The following is a 19,080-nucleotide window of genomic DNA, read 5'->3' on the forward strand; positions in this document are numbered from 1 at the left end:
TTTTTCACTTTCATGGACTTAGGCGTGACTTTGTGGTACTTCATGTCGCAGGATAAAAATATAAACTTGGTAAAAGTCAAGAATTTTTTTTTCACTTTGTAACCTTGAAAATAACTGTATGAACGTTCACTTGAACTTGGCTGGGTAAAATAAAAATTTCCTTATGGTTTCTCTCGGCTGTTGATTCCATCTTCTCCTTTTTTCTCAAATGTCCAAATGCATAAAAAGTACTCGAAATCGCTAGTCGTTTGGAGACCGACGGAGAGGTGACGATTAATGGCTATAGAAACTAAAAGATTCCCCAGCACTTTGTAAGGCTATGCAAATCGTCGAGAAAGGTAGTGTTTTAGTTTCTTCCAAATGAAGTGCAGTCATGAACTTTTCCTATCGTTATTGTTTTTTGATGTTTAGTCTACTGTTAATGGTAAGTTTTGCATTGACCCAGACAGATCATCGCTGATTTTCTTAGCTTCGTCTATCGAAATACAATCCGCTCTACACTGAACTCTTTTTCAATCCTTAATACTTTTTAACTTCCTTCATTCCGTTCAACATGCCTATTTAGCCCTATGCTCCCTAATGGTCTTCATTCTTTCACACGTTAGACATCCTACCGTCAATGAAAATGCTCTAAATCCACAACTGGAAACAATTTTCTCCTGAACTCACAGCGTTCGTTCATTTCGTGTCTTAGAATCACGTTAATCTATATTCAAGAACAGTGGACGGATCCTCTTCCGATAATGTGGTGGTTTATCGCATACCTTTTGGGTGTGTTTTTGGGAAAGATAAAGTTTGCGAGAATAAAGAATTTATTTTGCAAGATTGGTGGAGCTGAATTGCAAAATGCACTTCCATCCATTATTATTTGCCATTTTTATTACTGAAATCTGGTCACGTTTAGCATTTTTAGATTTGAATTAATTTTTCCCACGAGCACACGAGAGCATATATTCAAATTAAAGTCGTAATAAATATTTTGAAGTCAAATGAAAAAATTTTCATCGCTAATAATTTTATTCTCTAAGTCCATCCATTATTTAATATTGCTCCTCACTGACGTTATCATAATTCATGATATTATATTCTACATTGCGTTGCATTATCTCTTGGATTTGCATCTCCTGTGAAAGACACTTTTTTGACTTTCAAGAATACACAGATGATCGTTCGTTATATTAACAGAAAAGAAATTTATGTACCAGATTAGCAGACCCTCGACCCTCTAAGTATCATGAAATGCTAGACTAACTGCTTTGAGTGTTTGCTTGTTTCAATTTTGGACTATTTGAACCCGCATTTAATTTTCTTCTGCTATTAACCTCCCTGGGGCATGTCAACGTATCCATACCGCGTGCTACCAAGTTATAAACGGCCGTTATAATTTGTTCCTTTTAATAATTGTTTAACCGTGATAATTCACTTAATTTTCTCTTCGTGTGAAATCAAAAGCAAGTAGATCTGTTCAAATGCACCATATGCACAAAAATGGTGATGTGCATAAGAAATGATTGGAATTGCGGTAAATTTTCTGAGATTTTAATCCAAGTGCTCGGGTTTTTGTTCCGTATATAATGAGTAATTAGCGGTATGGAATGCCGATCCCAATTTGCCCGCCGTTGAAAACACTTAAGTGCCACTCTCCAAGCATCTGTTGAGGCTTCAAAGAAAATGTCTCCCATCTTCTTCTGTCTCCCTTGCTTATGGAACGCTATGTTACAATGTATTTTGTACCTTTTAGAATCCATTACCCAAGTATCATTTGAGTGGAAACTACTTGAGTCCAAGGCCGAGTTGTGAAGTACTACCTTGATCAAAACGTTCCCGGAATAACCACCGTGTGGCGCTCCCATCGTTCCGATTTGAGTTCTGTTTTTTTTGTTAAATTGGTACATCTGTTGTTGATATTCCCTTTAAATCTTAGTGTCATAACTTGACATTTGCAAAAGTTACGTAGCCAAGAGTACATCTATCTCTGTGTGTGTTGGCGATTTTTTACAATTGCAGAAATGGATTTAAATTTGCAACAACGAACTTGTATTAAATTTTACGTAAAAAACGGATTTAGTGGCGCACGGACGTTGGAAATGTTGGAAAAGTGTTTCGGCAACGATTCTCTAAAAAAAACGGTCGTTTACCAGTGGCACGAGTGGTTCAGAAGTGGTCGTGAGTCAATCGAAGATGATGAACGCAGTGGCAGACCATCGACATCGAAAGTCGGTGAAAAAATTGATAAAGTAAAAGAAATGTTGGTCAATAACCGCAAATTAACCATCAGAGAAATAGCGGAGGACTTGAACATTACCTATGGATCCGCCCAAGACATTGTGGTTAATGGTTTGGGTTTCCGTCGTGTAGCAGCAAAGTTGGTGCCGAAAGACCTCAATTTCATGCAAAAAAGAGACCGTGTTGACGTCGCAAAAGACATAATTTTTCGAGGCTGAATCCGATCCCACATTCATCAAAAGGATCATTACTGGAGACGAGACGTGGGTTTATGAGTACGACACGCAATCCAGACATCAGGCAAGTGAATGGCGTTCACCAAATGAGCCGAGACCAAAAAAACCACGTCGTTTTCAGTCAAAAAAGAAGGCAATGCTGACGGTTTTCATGGATTACAACGGTGTAGTGCATCATGAATTTTTGCCAGAAGGCCAGACAGTAAACAAAGAGTATTATTTGGGCGTTATGAGACGTTTGCGTGAAGCAATTCGCCGAAAGAGACCAGAAATGTGGGCAGAAAACTCGTGGATTTTGCACCATGATAACGCACCGTCGCACAGTGCTATCATTATTCGTAATTTTTTGACGAAAAATGCAACAAATACCATCCAACAGCCACCGAATTCACCTGATTTGGCTCCCTGTGACTTCTTTCTGTTCAATCGAGTTAAAAAACCATTACGGGGAACGCGTTTTAGCAGCCGAGAGGAAGTAATGGAAAAATCGCAGGAAGCACTGATGGACATACCGAAAACCGAATATAAAAAATGTTTCGAGGATTGGATCAAGCGCTGGCATAAGTGTGTTGCAGTCGATGGGGATTACTTTGAAGGGGACAATATAGATTTAGATGAATAAACTTGTATTTTTAATTTTCTGAATAAATTCCGGGAAATTTTTGATCAAGGTAGTATGCGTGGGTATGAATGCAGACGGTGATCGGGGTAGGGTGAGGTGTTGGGAGCTGAGACGAGGGGACGTGAAATTGGGTGGGGCTAGGAAGGTGAGCATATGCGACAGAAGGAACCCTTCTTGGGCTCTTTTTATTGCATTCCCAGCTGTGGGTGGCCGATTTCCGGAAGAGAAAGGTCTCTCATTCGTTAAGTGGCTGAATTTGTTCCCTCCCCTCGCACGCCTTACCTCCAACCTCCTTCTTACTGCTTTTCTCCATCCCTATTTTCTTTCACATCCCTTTTTCCTCATTTCATTTATATCTTCTATCTCTCTTTCTTCTAAAAAGAGACGTTTCAGGCGTGATATGGTGGAATATAATTATTAATTAAAAATTGGCAATTTTCCACAGAATAAATTTTAATACGACTGGTTTCAATGTATCTACATCTACATCAGGTGAATCTCCTGATGATGGTGTAGTTAAATTGAAACCGGTCGTATTAAATTTTATTTTCTCTCTCTGTCCTCTCTTGTCCTACCTCATCGCTAAAGATGAGATGTGGCCCCCTTGATACTTATTCATCCACAAATCGCCTGTGGTGCAAAAGCAGAAATCGTTTTAAACTCAGGTGGGCACCATGGCTTATTATTTACATGTAAGGTTTATTTGTTTTCATATTTTATCGTTCTGTGGTCAATTGATGATTTTTATTTCTGTCTTAAAGACCCTGGAGAATTACTAAACAAAAAAATTAAATTATTTAAGAAAACATAACCTTTATCTACATCTACAAAATATCCCTCTAGGCCTCGCGGGATATTATGTAGTTGTAGCAAGCAAGGGAATGTGGCGGGGGAAGTCTAAAGTTCACCAACTGTGCAGGCATAATTATTAGTTCACACCATATGCATTTGATGCTACACTCAATAATGTAAAGTTAACTCTTCCGCGGACCCTTATAAATGCTTATGTGCATCATTCATTGATTGACTATATCATTAAATTAGATTATTCAAGGAAAAAAATTCTGGTGTCTCATTTGATCCCGGTTGTCGAATCTTCTAATACATTTTAGTGCCATTATAATTCCCGTGTAGCAATGAAACTCAGGGGAACTATTCTAGAAGCCTTAGTTACTATTAAATACAAAGTATTGGAGGAAGGAGGAAACTACGTGATGTTACGCAGTCTTCCTCCAAACCATCGAGGATTCCCTCGGTTCCATCGCCTCCAACTTCCGTGAGTGTGTTCGGATTTCTTGGCCGAGGAAAGAGGAAGAGACCGGGAGAGATTACTCATTCATTATGTTCCGCAATGGTTTCTACGCTTCCGCGTATTTAGAGAGCGTGAAGTTGAAGCGGTAAGTGAGGTTCCCCTCCTCAGAGATGATATATTGTGTTGCGTGGGTCTCCGGTTGACTGCAAACGTCCGCACGGAGCCCTTCCATTCTAAAGTCTCGGCATTTTGAAAAGCACCCAGCCAAACCTTGGACGTGTATCTCCCACCCCTAGGGCAAAAAGAAGCTTTGCGACGTAGCGATATATCGATGCCATACCGATTTTACCTTAATATCGACCATGCTGACGTGGATAATTTTTTATTCGCCAGGTTAATAATTATCGTCAATGCATGACTGTGAAATATTTTTGATATTTTAAATATCGATTTGAAAGAGCATTATCGATTTCATTGAAAGATATTTTCGGTATTATACAATTATGGGCATGACTTAATCGACGATCAAGTCGATATGTTTTATATCAATCGATATGCTTATATCAATCTACATGTTCACTATTAATCGTTCTTCACCATCATTAAATGCTATCTACGCGTCCAGACCTCTAAATGCTTGGTTTTGGACAGTTCATGATTACTGTTATGCACTACAAATTTCGGGAATATCCCCATATTTGATCTTCTCTGTTGCCTTATCCAGTTCTCCACAGCTATACCAGCGAATGTGTCATTTTAATATCTCATTCTCCGCGTTCCACCAACCCGTTCACTCAACAATCTCGTTTCACTTATGGCTTTCTATACAACCCTATATTTCAATACTTATTTCACCTAACCACTCTTATCTTTCTTCTGATTTTATCTAGAATTACTCGAAATACCTGTGTCTCTTTGCCAGTCATTCCTGCCTAACTCGATATTTATTTTACATCGACGTTCGATACTGGACAATACATATCGCGCGGCCCTCCTATGTGGAGGCCTAAGTGTGTTTTTCTGCAGGAATCACGGCTCGTATGACATCTGTTAAATGGCTTGGTGGCTGAGTGTGGGAGCTGGGAGAGCGGTTTAGGGTAGGCTCAGGGCCTGGGGTTGGGTGTGGGGAGGACGACATTTAAGGCCCCCCCGGCGCGAGGAGAGAGGTGAGTGGGAAACGTGGATTTCGTGCGTCAGAAATAAAAGCCCCCGCCCCACTTGTTTACCCGAGGCGCTACCTGGCGGCGATGGACCGAAGCAGGTTAGGGAACGGCTTAGCTGGAGTAAATGTGCGCGCGTGAGAGAGAATGAGGTAAAAATGGAAATGAGATGTTCAGCACCCCCATCGGTCGTCGTCCATTAGCTAAACGCCTGCGTAGAAATTTTCCGCAGACAGGATTCCATCCCTGAAACCGGCCAGATAGATACCTTCAAGGGTTGTGAATAGAAACGTCGTGATATGCTCCTAACAAATTTGCGCTAAGTACGAGGTTTAGTCGCCTGACTTTCTCTCTAGGCAGTCCAATATTGCCTCTGAAAGATATGATAGGACCAACTGGTTTTGGCGGAAATTGAAATTCTGCCCAAAGGTATAGGGCATGCTGCTTTATAATCTCTCCGTATTATCTATTATTAAAGCAGTAATATTTATAGAATTACGCATATCTGGGTATCCCAGTCATATAAACCCCTCGGACTGAACCATTCCCTCTAAATGCATTCAATAGCTGCCTACATATCCCCTCCCTCCCCCTTGCTCATTTCCTATTGGTCCCTTACCTCTTCTTCCCTCACCCCTCCCACGCACATGTCATCTCCGCTCTTCCCTGAGAACGCCATTCTTATGATAACGGTCGAGCCGTCGAAACGTCAAAAATACATATGTAAGTGTCCTTTCTTTGTGTTTCTATGTTTTAAAAATCTACATCTGTGCTTTTATATATTTGTGCGTTGCCGAAGAGCGTTCCATTTCGAAGAAATTTATGTGTATGTATGTGTATGTATATATATATATATATATATGTATATATACAGAGTATATATATATATATATATATATATATATATATATATATACATATACATGTGTATATATTTTACACACATTTAAACACGAAAACCAGCCACGTGCTGAACACATTCATTCAGATGGTTATAGATGCAATATATACACCCACACACATACATTCATTCACATGGAAAAGGAAAAGGGATAGAAATACCTATAAAAGACGAGCACAGGAATTTTCTGAATGTGTAATCGAGCAGATAACAAGAGTAAAAAAGTTTCCTTGACCGGGAATCGGACCACGGATCTTCTAATTGCGGGGCCAATGATCGAACCAGTGAACTATCAGATATAGATAGCTGTAGCATCGCTATAGTGGGTGGGGAAGGTGGCTATCAATATAGCGTAGCCACTTTCCCCACCATTCCTGTGTTCGTCTTTTATGTGTGTTCCTATCCCTTTCCCTAATATCTGTATCCATATGAATTTGTGTGTGTGTTTGTTTATATATGTATATATATGTATATATATATATATATTACATATATATATATCCATATATATATATATATACACATATATATATGCATATATATACATATATGTATATATATACATATATATTATATATATATATATATATATATATATATATATATATATATATATATATATATATATATACACTTACACACACACACAACATCACCTACCGAACCGACCTTTGGGCTGATTGCTGTGATTTAATGGAATACCTGCGCGTACAATTTTTGTGTAAAAAGTTATAGAACAATAGATGACATTAAATATTCCTTACCTAATGCGTATGTATTAGGCACTCCGGAGATCAACGTTTACTGGTGCTAATGCAAGTGGTCATGGTCTTTTTTTTCTGAAAGACCAAGCCTCACTGAGGTCTCCCAATACATTAGAAAAGGGGTGAATGATTGATAATCGCAATTTCCGTTAGCGTTAGCATTCATACTGTCGGTGGAATTGGTGGTTTTAGATGCTGAGTGTGTGAGTAATTCATTTGAGACAAAAACCTTCGGGAGTCAACTTCTTTCCTACGTCGGCAGTATGCGTGATCGCAATAACCTCGATGTAATTGGATTTTCCTTAGAATATGAGGAATGGTTGCTACTCTTATTCTGCGGCTTGTTGGTATTTTCCAGTGTCATTCTATGTCCGTGTGATCAGTACTAAGCCCGGCGTTAAATTCAATTATTCCGCCGAGGAAGCACTGCTGACTTGATCGAGTGCAGGCGTGTTAGTGTTTGAAAGTGTCTGGTTTTTTCAATGAATTCCGGACCTCTACATGTATGTGGACTATTGAAGCAATCGATTTTGAAACGGAAATTCCTCAGTAAACTTCCACACTCACATTAAAAATCATCGTAATGGAAATGTGAACATAACCATGCGACGCCAACACGGCGGCAGCGTATTTTTATTTACCTGCTGTAAATTATCAGTAATTTAAGCGCTATCGCAAAATTTAACTTCCTCCCATATGACCAACTCCATGTTACATTAACGCTCCAGGTAACATTCAGAGCGTTACAGTTACCTTAACTTGCCTTATGTTTTTTTTTATTTTAGAAGCACTTTTCGTAATGTAAACAACGTGTTCTCAAATTAAGAGGATAGTTATAGTATAGAATTGATCTCACTAATCGATTATGACGACCAAGGATATATTTTATGTAAAAGCTAATTTTTGGACGAACCTCTCTCGGGAGTTCCAGTTAAGGGGTAAGGTAATCAGGACCAACGTTACGACGGCTAACGCTGCCATTTTCCTCGGGGCTTCGAGTTTCGCTTCGAGGGAACGAGTTTATTTCGATTCTTTTAATATATATATATATATATATATATATATATATATATATATATATATATATATATATATATATATAATTAGGTAATCTACCGGTTAAGGTAGGTTTTTGGATGGACGTAATTACTAATTAAATAATTTGTGGCCCCTAGAAAAACACAAAAATTCATATATACATACATATAAAATGCACACACTTGACGGGCGGATGCTTTAACAACTTGAGCTATTTAGGAAACGTATTTTGCACTGAGATCTGTGGGTCTTATATGTCATCAAGTTCCCCGATTCTTTGGGCAAGAGATGGCGTCAGAGGGCTTTTTCACCCTCCAAAGGAGAAATAGACAACACACTAGAGGAAAGGACATTGGGTAATATAACAACGAACTGTAAAGGGAAAACTGCGAACTGTGATCCATGGTTAAAGTCCCGGTCAAGGAAATATTTTTTGCGCTCTTGATCTGTCCGATTTCGCCTACCCCTACCTCTCTTGTGTTCATCCTTTTTATGTATTCTTATCCCTTTTCCTTATATCTATTGCCAAGGGAATGAATATTTATTCGCCATATTGCGGGATTTTGTGTTTAGATGTGTATTTCGCCAATGTGGTTCATGTCTTAGTTTAGGACATGCGTGCCATGAAACGCACTGTTCCTATTCTTTATCATGTTGTGCGCTGTCCATATTCGCGAATGCTGCATCGATAGTGACTTTTAGAGATGTTGCATTAGGGTGATTCGTCTTATTTGTATCTCTTTCGACTACGCTGCAGACATAAGAGTCGAGGGTGTTCAAGTCCGGGGTATTCTGGGGCCAGAACTCCCTGGACCAGAACATTTCAATGTTATCTGAGAGCCAGTTTTGTACTAAATGACTCGTATGAGCTGGTTCACCGTCCTGTTGAAAGACATACTGTCTCCCCGAGGCCAAAGTTACCATCCATGGTTTTATGACATTCTTCAAAATTTGGAAATTCGCAAAAAAATTGCAAAATTCTTCTGAAATCAGCGCATGAGCGTTTCCTCGAATGAGTAAACCTCGCCAGGTTAGCGAAACTTTCCCCCGACTTCTCCGAAGCATTACATTTAGCCACAATATAGTATAGTAAACAGTTGATCTGGGGTACCCCATGAATGGAACTATTTCTCCGGGCGAAGCCCCAGCGCGAACCTTTTCGATAATAGCGGCTCTTCGATTGTACTCCGCACTTGTGCGTAACATCTCGGCCATTCTGCGGGAATGATGTTTATTAGATGCCTATAGTTTTCAAGAATGCCAATCGAGACCTCCAGTGGAACTACGGCGGGAAATTCAAATTGAAATTTGTCCTGAGGTAGGCGCCGCTCTCTTTATTGATATAATATATGTGTTGAGTGTTCTCTTCACAAAACTTAATATAATGTCAGTTACATGCGTGGTACATAGTTACGAGTTTTAGATATTTCGTTGGCACAACTATCTTTACATATTTACGTTATCTCGTGTTAAGTTTGGGCCACTGAAATAAAACCAAGACTGTGAGTGCCTCTTTATTTTGTGTTTCTTAGTTTTACGTATCATCACCATATTTATAACTGACATTATATTCCCTTTCGTTAATGATTTTATGCGTATATTCGCACTTATATATGTAATAGCTTAATATTTTTAAAAATATTAATAAATTAAAAGAACTCATTTATATTTTGGTGGTCCCAGCCATTTTCATATTTGTACGATAAATGACTGTTACTCTTCACGTTTTGATGAAGATGGGTGGGACCACTGAAATATCAGTAAGTACTTTTTATTTTCATTCATTTTTTAATAAATATTTTTCAGCTATTATCCGAGTACATACGTATGCATCGAACATTGTTTAACGCCATAAATGTGTTTTTATTCTTAAAATATGTGTACGCACACAAACCCACAGACTAGTATGTAAAATGCTGTTGACAACATGAAAATAATTTCAAATATTGTTCTAGAAAATAATTAACGTCCGGGAATCATATCCTGAGCTTTTACTGATTACCCTGTGGTTATTGATATCGACATTAAAATCTTGTCTGAAAAAGAGGGCCGTTAACTCTACTTTCCTCGCTTTGGATCCTTCCGGCTGCCGTCGTCGCAATCCGTCGCTCGCTCGCAAATGGAGGTCGATTCCCTCCCTGCTGTGACGCTCGGTTTAAAGGTATGCAAGGCGACGCCACACCCGTGGTCGCGTGTTAATTAGCCGCGGCATCCGGCAGCCAGAGGGGCCGAGGAGGTTGGGGGAACGCCAGGGTATGTGCGTCCTGGAAAAGGGTTTATAGCGCTCACACCCCACCCCCTACTTTCTCCACCTTCCCTATCCCTTCCCTCCTGCCTCATTTGCCAACCTCATTTAACCTCTCATATTCGCGCCTTTATAAAAGTAGGGGGGGAGGGCATTAATGCCATCCCATGGAGCGACGTATGTAAGAAGTACATGATTATTGAGTAACGCCTCGAAGTAAAAGAAATTACCAGGGTAATAGATTGGTTCTGCTTTATTATTAGATGAAAAATATATTGTGCTAAAGTAGTAGGCGGTAGCTCGTTTTCATGAATCACGAATCTCTTCATTAATATTTTAATAATGATTTTTTACCAGTTTTCAGCCACGTGAAAAACATAATTGCTAATTTTTCCACGCCTCCGGTGGACCATGTTTGCTTGAAAAAATCACTTAGCGATATTTTTTAATGAAAGAATAATGTGGAAAATTGCATTTTTTATAATGATGCTACCAAGAAAGGAGCCCTTATTTTTAGCAGGTGCGCGAGAAAAAAATATTTAAATTGTTATTTTTTTCCAGTTTCTCCTTATTTTCCCTTTCTTGCCTCATCTGTTTCAATTATCCTATCAACATTTAGAATTTGGCGTCTGTGAATACCTATAACAATGAATTATATAGATTTTAAAAAGAGCTGATCAAAATTTACTAAGACACCGTTGGGATACAACCCTATTCACGGAGTTGCATTTGGTTGAATGACTTGGAAGTTCGTTTTGTTTCAATTATCTGCAGGTTAACTTGGGATAAAAATTAGAAGGGGCCTCCTTTGGCTTTGCCATATTGAGAAAGACTTTGAGCTTACCTCCGTTGAATAATATTTGTTTTTAACGACTTGGAAATGAGTCAAGCCTTAGGATTACCAGTTCATTATTTTACTAGTTAATTTTCAGGTTTGTTTGCCCGCGCATCCTTAGTAAAACCGATTTGGCTTTGTTGCTACCAGTCGGGTTTTGGCCAAGGCATCTGTACAAACTGCAAGAAAAAGACATTTCTATTCCATAATTTTTCAACTTTTTCAAGCGTTTTCCTGGGTTTTCCTACACATGCTATTAAGCAGAAAATATTGCATTCTCGCAAAACGTTGAAAATGGGATTTCAATAGAAATTCTCAATTTCGTGACCGGTGAGCATGTTTTTTTTCGATGGTTTATCTATGCGTACAACGTATATTGTATGTGTGCGTAAATTTATTCGAGGCCTTGAAATTGTATTTGAGTGCCTTTTTGGTAAATACGTACCTACGGCAGTCTTGAAGGAAAAACTCTTGTTGATTATATTTACAGGATTTAATATCAAAACTCCTCTTTTCCTTTACGTAGTTATTTATATGCAGAGAAATAATTTTACGTCCAGGCGTCTATTTTCAAAATATTTCTCACATTGTATTCATAATTTAATTCTTTTCCATTTCAGTGTCATTTGATTATTTTTTTAAATCCCTTGACTTTGTTTTGCAGGGTACCTGATGTTTAAGGACTACTGCGAAAACGTGGTGGAGGAGCCGATACCTCAACTTCGATTCTACGAGGAGGTTAGTTGATGCAAAAATTTTAATTTTTCTTAAATCTCACGGAACCTTAAGGATATTATGGCTTCGAAGGGATGTTGATGAGGAAGTAAACCCTAGACCATATCATTTACCTCCAATACCCGCTTCCTTTTTTTGCTTATTAGCGCGTGATAAAAAGCTTGGTAATGTAAAAGGTTTATATATATATATATATATATATCAATGATTTAGAAACATTCACACGAGCAGTATAATATTTGGGCGGCTCAATAGAACACAAATAAAATAGATAACACTTAAAAGGGCACTCACATTACAGATTGTTTGAGCTTTCGGCCTTCCCCGAGGCCTTCTTCAAGTAAGAGTGAACATTTTTTTCGAAGAGAAGTTAGGGGTTGGCCGGGGGAGGGGAATGTGCAGGGAATACTGGGAGGGTATTTAAAGATGGCGGTTAAGGGTGGGAATTTTAAAAGATCGGAAATCTAGTATACATGCGGATTCACGAGTTCTCACCTCTATATTGGTGCCTGAATCGGGTAGGGATTCTACGATGCTAAGAGCGAAACTGGGCGAATGAAAGGTTATGGGAATATGTGTGTGAACGGATAGGAAGAGAAGAGAGTGAGGCAGAATTGCAGGAGTAGCGGTGATTGTTCATTCGAATGGATAAGGGGGTAATGCATTCGCCTATGTAAAATGAATTGCATTGTTTGTATGATAAAAGATAAATAATGTTTTTTGAGAGGCAATTAGGGTGGGAACGAGGTGAGGGGGCAATGAGGGGATATAGGGAAAGGGAATAGATCTGATAAGGAGATATGTTTTCCATCGCGGTAAGTTGCAAGTAGGGGAAATATGAGGAAATTTGTGAGGGTGGGGTGCCCAAGGGTTGGTGGATCTCAGAAGGTTATTGAGTTTGCCGCGTTGTCTGTATGCAAGAGAGGGGCATTAAGGTAGCAAGGATGAGGTCGCGTCATTATTGTGTAAAATGGGAAACAGTTCTTTAAGTAAGGTTTTCAGTCTGTTGGATCCGGGAAATGGGTAGTACAAAGGTTGAATCCTGCGTCAGATATGGAGTTGTTTTTATGTGGTGTGTGTGTTTGGGTGGGGCGGCGGATTTTATTTCGTGGGCGCTTTTCTGGGTAACCGCGTTTGTGGAGTGCATGGTGTAGATTGTGGAGGCATTTATTAAGAGTGGCTGTGGTGTTGCAAATTCGGTGTCCGCGGATAGAGTGAGAGTTAGGAATCGAGCGTTTGGTGTGGAGAGGATGACTGCTGGTGAGGTGTAGGTATTGCTGATGGTTATTGGCTTTGATATGTACTGAAGTGGTGAATTTGTTATTGTTAAGTGAGATGTGTTTGTCCAGGAAGGTGATGGTGGAGTCTGAAATGGAAGAAGTGAATTTAACAGTGAAAGATGAATTTAAGGCCGATAAGAAATCATTGATAGACTCAGAGGCATGTGTCCAGAGAATAATGCCCTTCCTCTTATTTCATGTATCAATTTCGCCTAATGCCTTTCTTCTTCTTAACTCCCTATTACTTTGACTCTTTCTGTACAAAATGCTTCCCGTATAGCTAAACTTCCAGCTGATTTAGATTTTGCGCTTGACGAGGGAAAATAGTACTCACCTAGAATGGGAATCGATCCTAAAATTGAGGGATTTTTGTTTCAAATCCAGATTTAGAAAAAATATTTTCTTTTCAGAGAAATGTGTCGCTTTAGTTATGGTTATACATTATTTTCCAAACGAATTAAATTCAAATGATTGGTGCTTGCGAATAACGCCGAGGCGTTTTTAGGAAATCGAATTCATTCACTCATTGTTTAGACTCCCTATCAAGCAAAAGGTTACACTACGTTAAACGCTGAGGTTGCAAGATTTTTTTAATTTAGTGCGTAAAAAAAGATTTTCCCGGTTGCATCATGCAAGCTGTTCGTCGGGAATAGCAGCAAATGAAGCGAATTGGGTCGGTATGTGCTTGGCCAGCTGTCGGGATTGATTCGATCCGATCAGCATCGAACAACGTACTTACGATTGACGGAGATTTCCCCCGCTGGTCAAAGTCACGCGCATCGGGCGTGGTACTTGCCCCTCACGTGACCCCTCAGCCCCCTCAGACGTGACCTGGTTGTCGCACCGTTTGCTGCCCTGTTCGAAAACTCTAATTCAACGTGCTCTATAAATAGAATCCTCATGTTTTCTTTTCAAGAAGAGATACTCCCCGCAGGTGGCTCTGGCGGTGAGCGAGTCTCCTTCATACGAGAGTGTTTTACGACGCAATTATAACACATTGAAATGTATTCAACATTTGAAAGAACTCATTTAGTGATAAATTCCTTGAAGAAGAATGGTCCTACCCAAATCGCTTTAAAAATCAAACAGTGCAAAATGAGAAGCATGCGTTTCGTTTAATTATTTAGAATAAATTTTAGGTTCTCTTAAACGAAAAATATACGAAATAATACATTATCAACGTTGCAGAAAAATGGATATTTTCAAGTAATCATGAGAATTTGAAATTAGAAGATAGGAGATCACGCAATGTGATTCTTCCCGTTAGATTTCGGATAGAACATGCTGCTTGATAAAGGCTCCTTAGGTCATAGATTCGTGTTCATATTTTGTTCAAAAGCAGCTAGATTTTAAAATACATGTTAGGGTAAACTCATTTGTGTAAGTAGATGGCTGGAAAATTCATTTTGGTAATCGCTCACGATGCGAAGCTAAAATATATACTATGTGTTACTTCAATTATACAGTGGAATGTTTATAATGTCAATATGGTACTACATGTAGTTTATAGATTTTAAGGGTAAAGAGGTTATTTTTCGTAGTTCAATAAGGAGTAAAAATAATCATCAACGATATAGTCGATAGAATAATTAAAATTTGTTGCAAAAAGTACTGGCCATTATTTTGCTCAAATGTATTGTTTTTAATGACAAATTAAACTTGACTACTGTGATGCGCGCGTTACTAGCTCCGGTTACATACTTCTATAATGTGAATTGTATACCTTCTATTATTTTCATGTCCCGTGGAAATGTGTGTGTATATATATATATATATATATATATATATATATATATATATATATATTTATAGTTGCTAGTGCATTTCTGGTATGATATAAACCCCGTTACACAACACTCGCGATGGCTTGCAGGCCAGATGAAGATATGGCCGTCGCTACCCGAGCACCATTCTTCTCCGCCACCGCATTGTCTTGTGTAATCCCCCGTTCCCTCATGTCAAGACGCTCACGGTTCGTGAGCACCACGTCCATCAACGTCGTTATCTTATCATCGATGATGCAGGGGTTCTTGGTACTCTATCCTTCAAGTAATAGTATGGGTAATGCAGTATGAGCAGGTGCGTGTATGAGCTCATAGCAATGCAATTGACGGTCGTTATCAACATATTTTTAGTTTTTCTCTTAAGGGGTCATATTGATGTGAAATCCTCAGGCTTTAGTCACTTCCGGACCTAGTAATAGTTGTCTGTCATTTTATACTTCTTAACCAAGGATTATTTTTCTTTTTTTTCAAACCTGTTTCATTTCTTCCTCTCTTTTAGTTCAATGCCAACACCTAAGCCTGTGTTTAATAGGCTGTAACGTATAATATCTACGGAGTTTTATTTTGGTTTAAATTTACGCTTACGTATTTCATTTTGATTTTCATATATTTATGTATTCATAAATTGTAATTTTCTTGAATTGAAAAATCGTTTAATCAGCTGCGATAATTTTTTTATCAGGGCGTGGGATTTTTGAGGAAAGGGCATGGGGACTCTTAATGAAATGGGACGGAAAAATTTATACCCTGAATAAATTTATTTTCAATAAATGAATCAGTCGTTTGGCCAAGAGAGCTCTTTAAATATTTACTATCAGGTGTCTTACGTCACAACGTAGTCCTACGATGTTTTACAAACTCTGCTCATTTTAGGCTGCAGTTTTCATTACAGCATTAAATAGATATATATTTGAATACCATATTATTCATAAGTATATCCAAACTTTTTTACTGATATTACCGCTTTAATATTTCGTTTTCCGATTCATGAGCATATTTGTAGTAGTAGTAGTTTTAGTGGAGGCGACCGATATCTGATATCATTTGCGCCATTAGGGATGGAAAGGAATGGATGAAGGTGGAGAAAAACACGGCGTCGGCATTAGCCTACTCTTAACGAAAGGCGCCAAGGGATCCGCAGCTTAACTTCCCATGCGACGGACGGCGTACTCACCCGAAGAGCCCTCCACATAGTACCTTTAGCACGGATCTGGATACCACTGAAAAATATCTGCCGCCGTAGGGATTAAAATCCGGGACCTCTGGATGGGAAGCCAGTACGTTAGCCATCGCATCATCCCGATCCCCTGAGGATATTTACTCTTTTTTGTCAACCTACTTGGTCCAAGGTTCGAGATCACTTGTAGATAAATATCGTTATCCTGATCTGCAAGAGCTACATTGCAGATATCAATATTCAGGCGATATTCGACTTATCTGCTCGAGGGATTCTCACTAAACCCGAAGGGTGTTAGGCCCTGACGGGGTTTTCTATTCGAAATTAGTTGCAAGTTTCTCAGGGTGAAAGAAAATATGTTTATCTCCCTATATATAGAGCTTTTATGACACCTCGGTATGTTGAAGTGGTAAATACAAGTATTATTATAAATATTGATTTCGACCTGTTAACACTGATTTAAGAAGTCGTGTAAATGTAGGTGAGAAACTATTCGGTCTCAGCCGATTCTAGTAAATAAATCTCACTCGCTGTAGGAATGATTTTCATTTTATTTTTACTTGGCGAAGGTGCGCTGAGTGGATGGAGCCGCTGCGGCATATTTTGGAGTGTAGCTCTCCCCCCCCCCCCACGTCCTCGTCGCCTTCCTGCCTCCCCCGTTCCGCCAGGCTCCCACTGAAAATTCGACTGAAGTGCGGGGAAAGGGGTAGAGAGGAAAGTGCCTTTGACCCTCCTGGCTACTCGCCTTTTCTTTTTCGCTCACCTCGCTAGCTGTGAACCCTTCCACTGCTGGAAGAACTAATATAACGCTTCCATACTCTCTATCAGCCAGGCTACCAAGGACAGTTGATCTGTCTATAAGTGTAGTAACTGGTATGACGTTGGTGCACAAGATACACGCTATATGCCTGAAGTATAGAGAGTAAGAGAACGTTATATTTGTTCTTCCTCGTGTGCAAGGGATGAGGGATCTGTGAGCTAGTTAGGTGAGCAAAAAAGAATTAGACTCACACACACATACTACCTTGATCAAAAGGTTCCCGGAATAACCACCGTGTGGCGCTCCCATCGTTCCGATTTGAGTTCTGTTTTTTTGTTAAATTGGTACATCTGTTGTTGATATTACCTTTAAATCTTAGTGTCATAACTTGACATTTGCAAAAGTTACGTAGCCAAGAGTACATCTATCTCTGTGTGTGTTGGCGATTTTTTACAATTGCAGAAATGGATTTAAATTTGCAACAACGAACTTGTATTAAATTTTGCGTAAAAAACGGATTTAGTGGCGCACGGACGTTGGAAATGTTGGAAAAGTGTTTCGGCAACGATTCTCTAAAAAAACGGTCGTTTACCAGTGGCACGAGTGGTTCAGAAGTGGTCGTGAGTCAATCGAAGATGATGAACGCAGTGGCAGACCATCGACATCGAAAGTCGGTGAAAAAATTGATAAAGTAAAAGAAATGTTGGTCAATAACCGCAAATTAACCATCAGAGAAATAGCGGAGGACTTGAACATTGCCTATGGATCCGCCCAAGACATTGTGGTTAATGATTTGGGTTTCCGTCGTGTAGCAGCAAAGTTGGTGCCAAAAGACCTCAATTTCATGCAAAAAAGAGACCGTGTTGACGTCGCAAAAGACATGATTTGCGAGGCTGAATCCGATCCCACATTCATCAAAAGGATCATTACTGGAGACGAGACGTGGGTTTATGAGTACGACACGCAATCCAGACATCAGGCAAGTGAATGGCGTTCACCAAATGAGCCGAGACCAAAAAAACCACGTCGTTTTCAGTCAAAAAAGAAGGCAATGCTGACGGTTTTCATGGATTACAACGGTGTAGTGCATCATGAATTTTTGCCAGAAGGCCAGACAGTAAACAAAGAGTATTATTTGGGCGTTATGAGACGTTTGCGTGAAGCAATTCGCCGAAAGAGACCAGAAATGTGGGCAGAAAACTCGTGGATTTTGCACCATGATAACGCACCGACGCACAGTGCTATCATTATTCGTAATTTTTTGACGAAAAATGCAACAAATACCATCCAACAGCCACCGAATTCACCTGATTTGGCTCCCTGTGACTTCTTTCTGTTCAATCGAGTTAAAAAACCATTACGGGGAACGCGTTTTAGCAGCCGAGAGGAAGTAATGGAAAAATCGCAGGAAGCACTGATGGACATACCGAAAACCGAATATAAAAAATGTTTCGAGGATTGGATCAAGCGCTGGCATAAGTGTGTTGCAGTCGATGGGGATTACTTTGAAGGGGACAATATAGATTTAGATGAATAAACTTGTATTTTTAATTTTCTGAATAAATTCCGGGAAATTTTTGATCAAGGTAGTATTAGCATAAAATCTAGATTTCAATTAAACGAAGCATAGAAACGCAAAGAAAAGACGGGTGGAAATAGGATGTTTCGACGGTCAAGTCGTCAACTTCTAATATACAGGAATGAAAACCTCCTGTATGGCAGGTTTATCCCAAAAATAAGTAGAATAAATATGAAAAAATGTATTGTAGTTCAGAATACAAATTGTTAAAATTCTTCATAAGAGCACCCTTCTGTCTCAGCACAGCAATGCCAGTTGTGGTATGCTTCCTATTAGGCGTTAACCGATTCAGGAAACTGGTCGTGGCCCTTTTGACATTATCGAGTGGTCCAAAATGAGACTCAAAGGGGTTATGCCGGGGTCGTACTTAAAGACTCATTTCTCGTCACCTGTAAACAGCTTATTCTAAAATAATTGGGGTCACTTTCACCGTGGTACAAGGGGTTCAAGGCAATATTGTCCGACAGCACTTTGGGGACCATCTTG

The 19,080-nt window shown here is 39.3% G+C and overlaps 1 protein-coding gene across 1 annotated transcript in view; it reads left to right on the top strand.

Annotated features, from left to right (window-relative positions):
- The window catches only part of Gprk1 (G protein-coupled receptor kinase 1), a 1,192,964-nt gene that overhangs the window by 565,538 nt on the left and 608,346 nt on the right, over positions 1–19,080 (top strand). The window contains exon 3 of the mRNA XM_071589974.1: positions 11,944–12,017. Within this exon, the coding sequence (XP_071446075.1) occupies positions 11,944–12,017 (74 nt within the window). The remainder of the gene's footprint in view (positions 1–11,943; positions 12,018–19,080) is intronic.

This window comes from Hetaerina americana, unplaced genomic scaffold, assembly GCF_022747635.1.
Source record: "Hetaerina americana unplaced genomic scaffold, ioHetAmer1.1.p SCAF_4, whole genome shotgun sequence".
Classification (NCBI taxonomy): domain Eukaryota; kingdom Metazoa; phylum Arthropoda; class Insecta; order Odonata; family Calopterygidae; genus Hetaerina; species Hetaerina americana.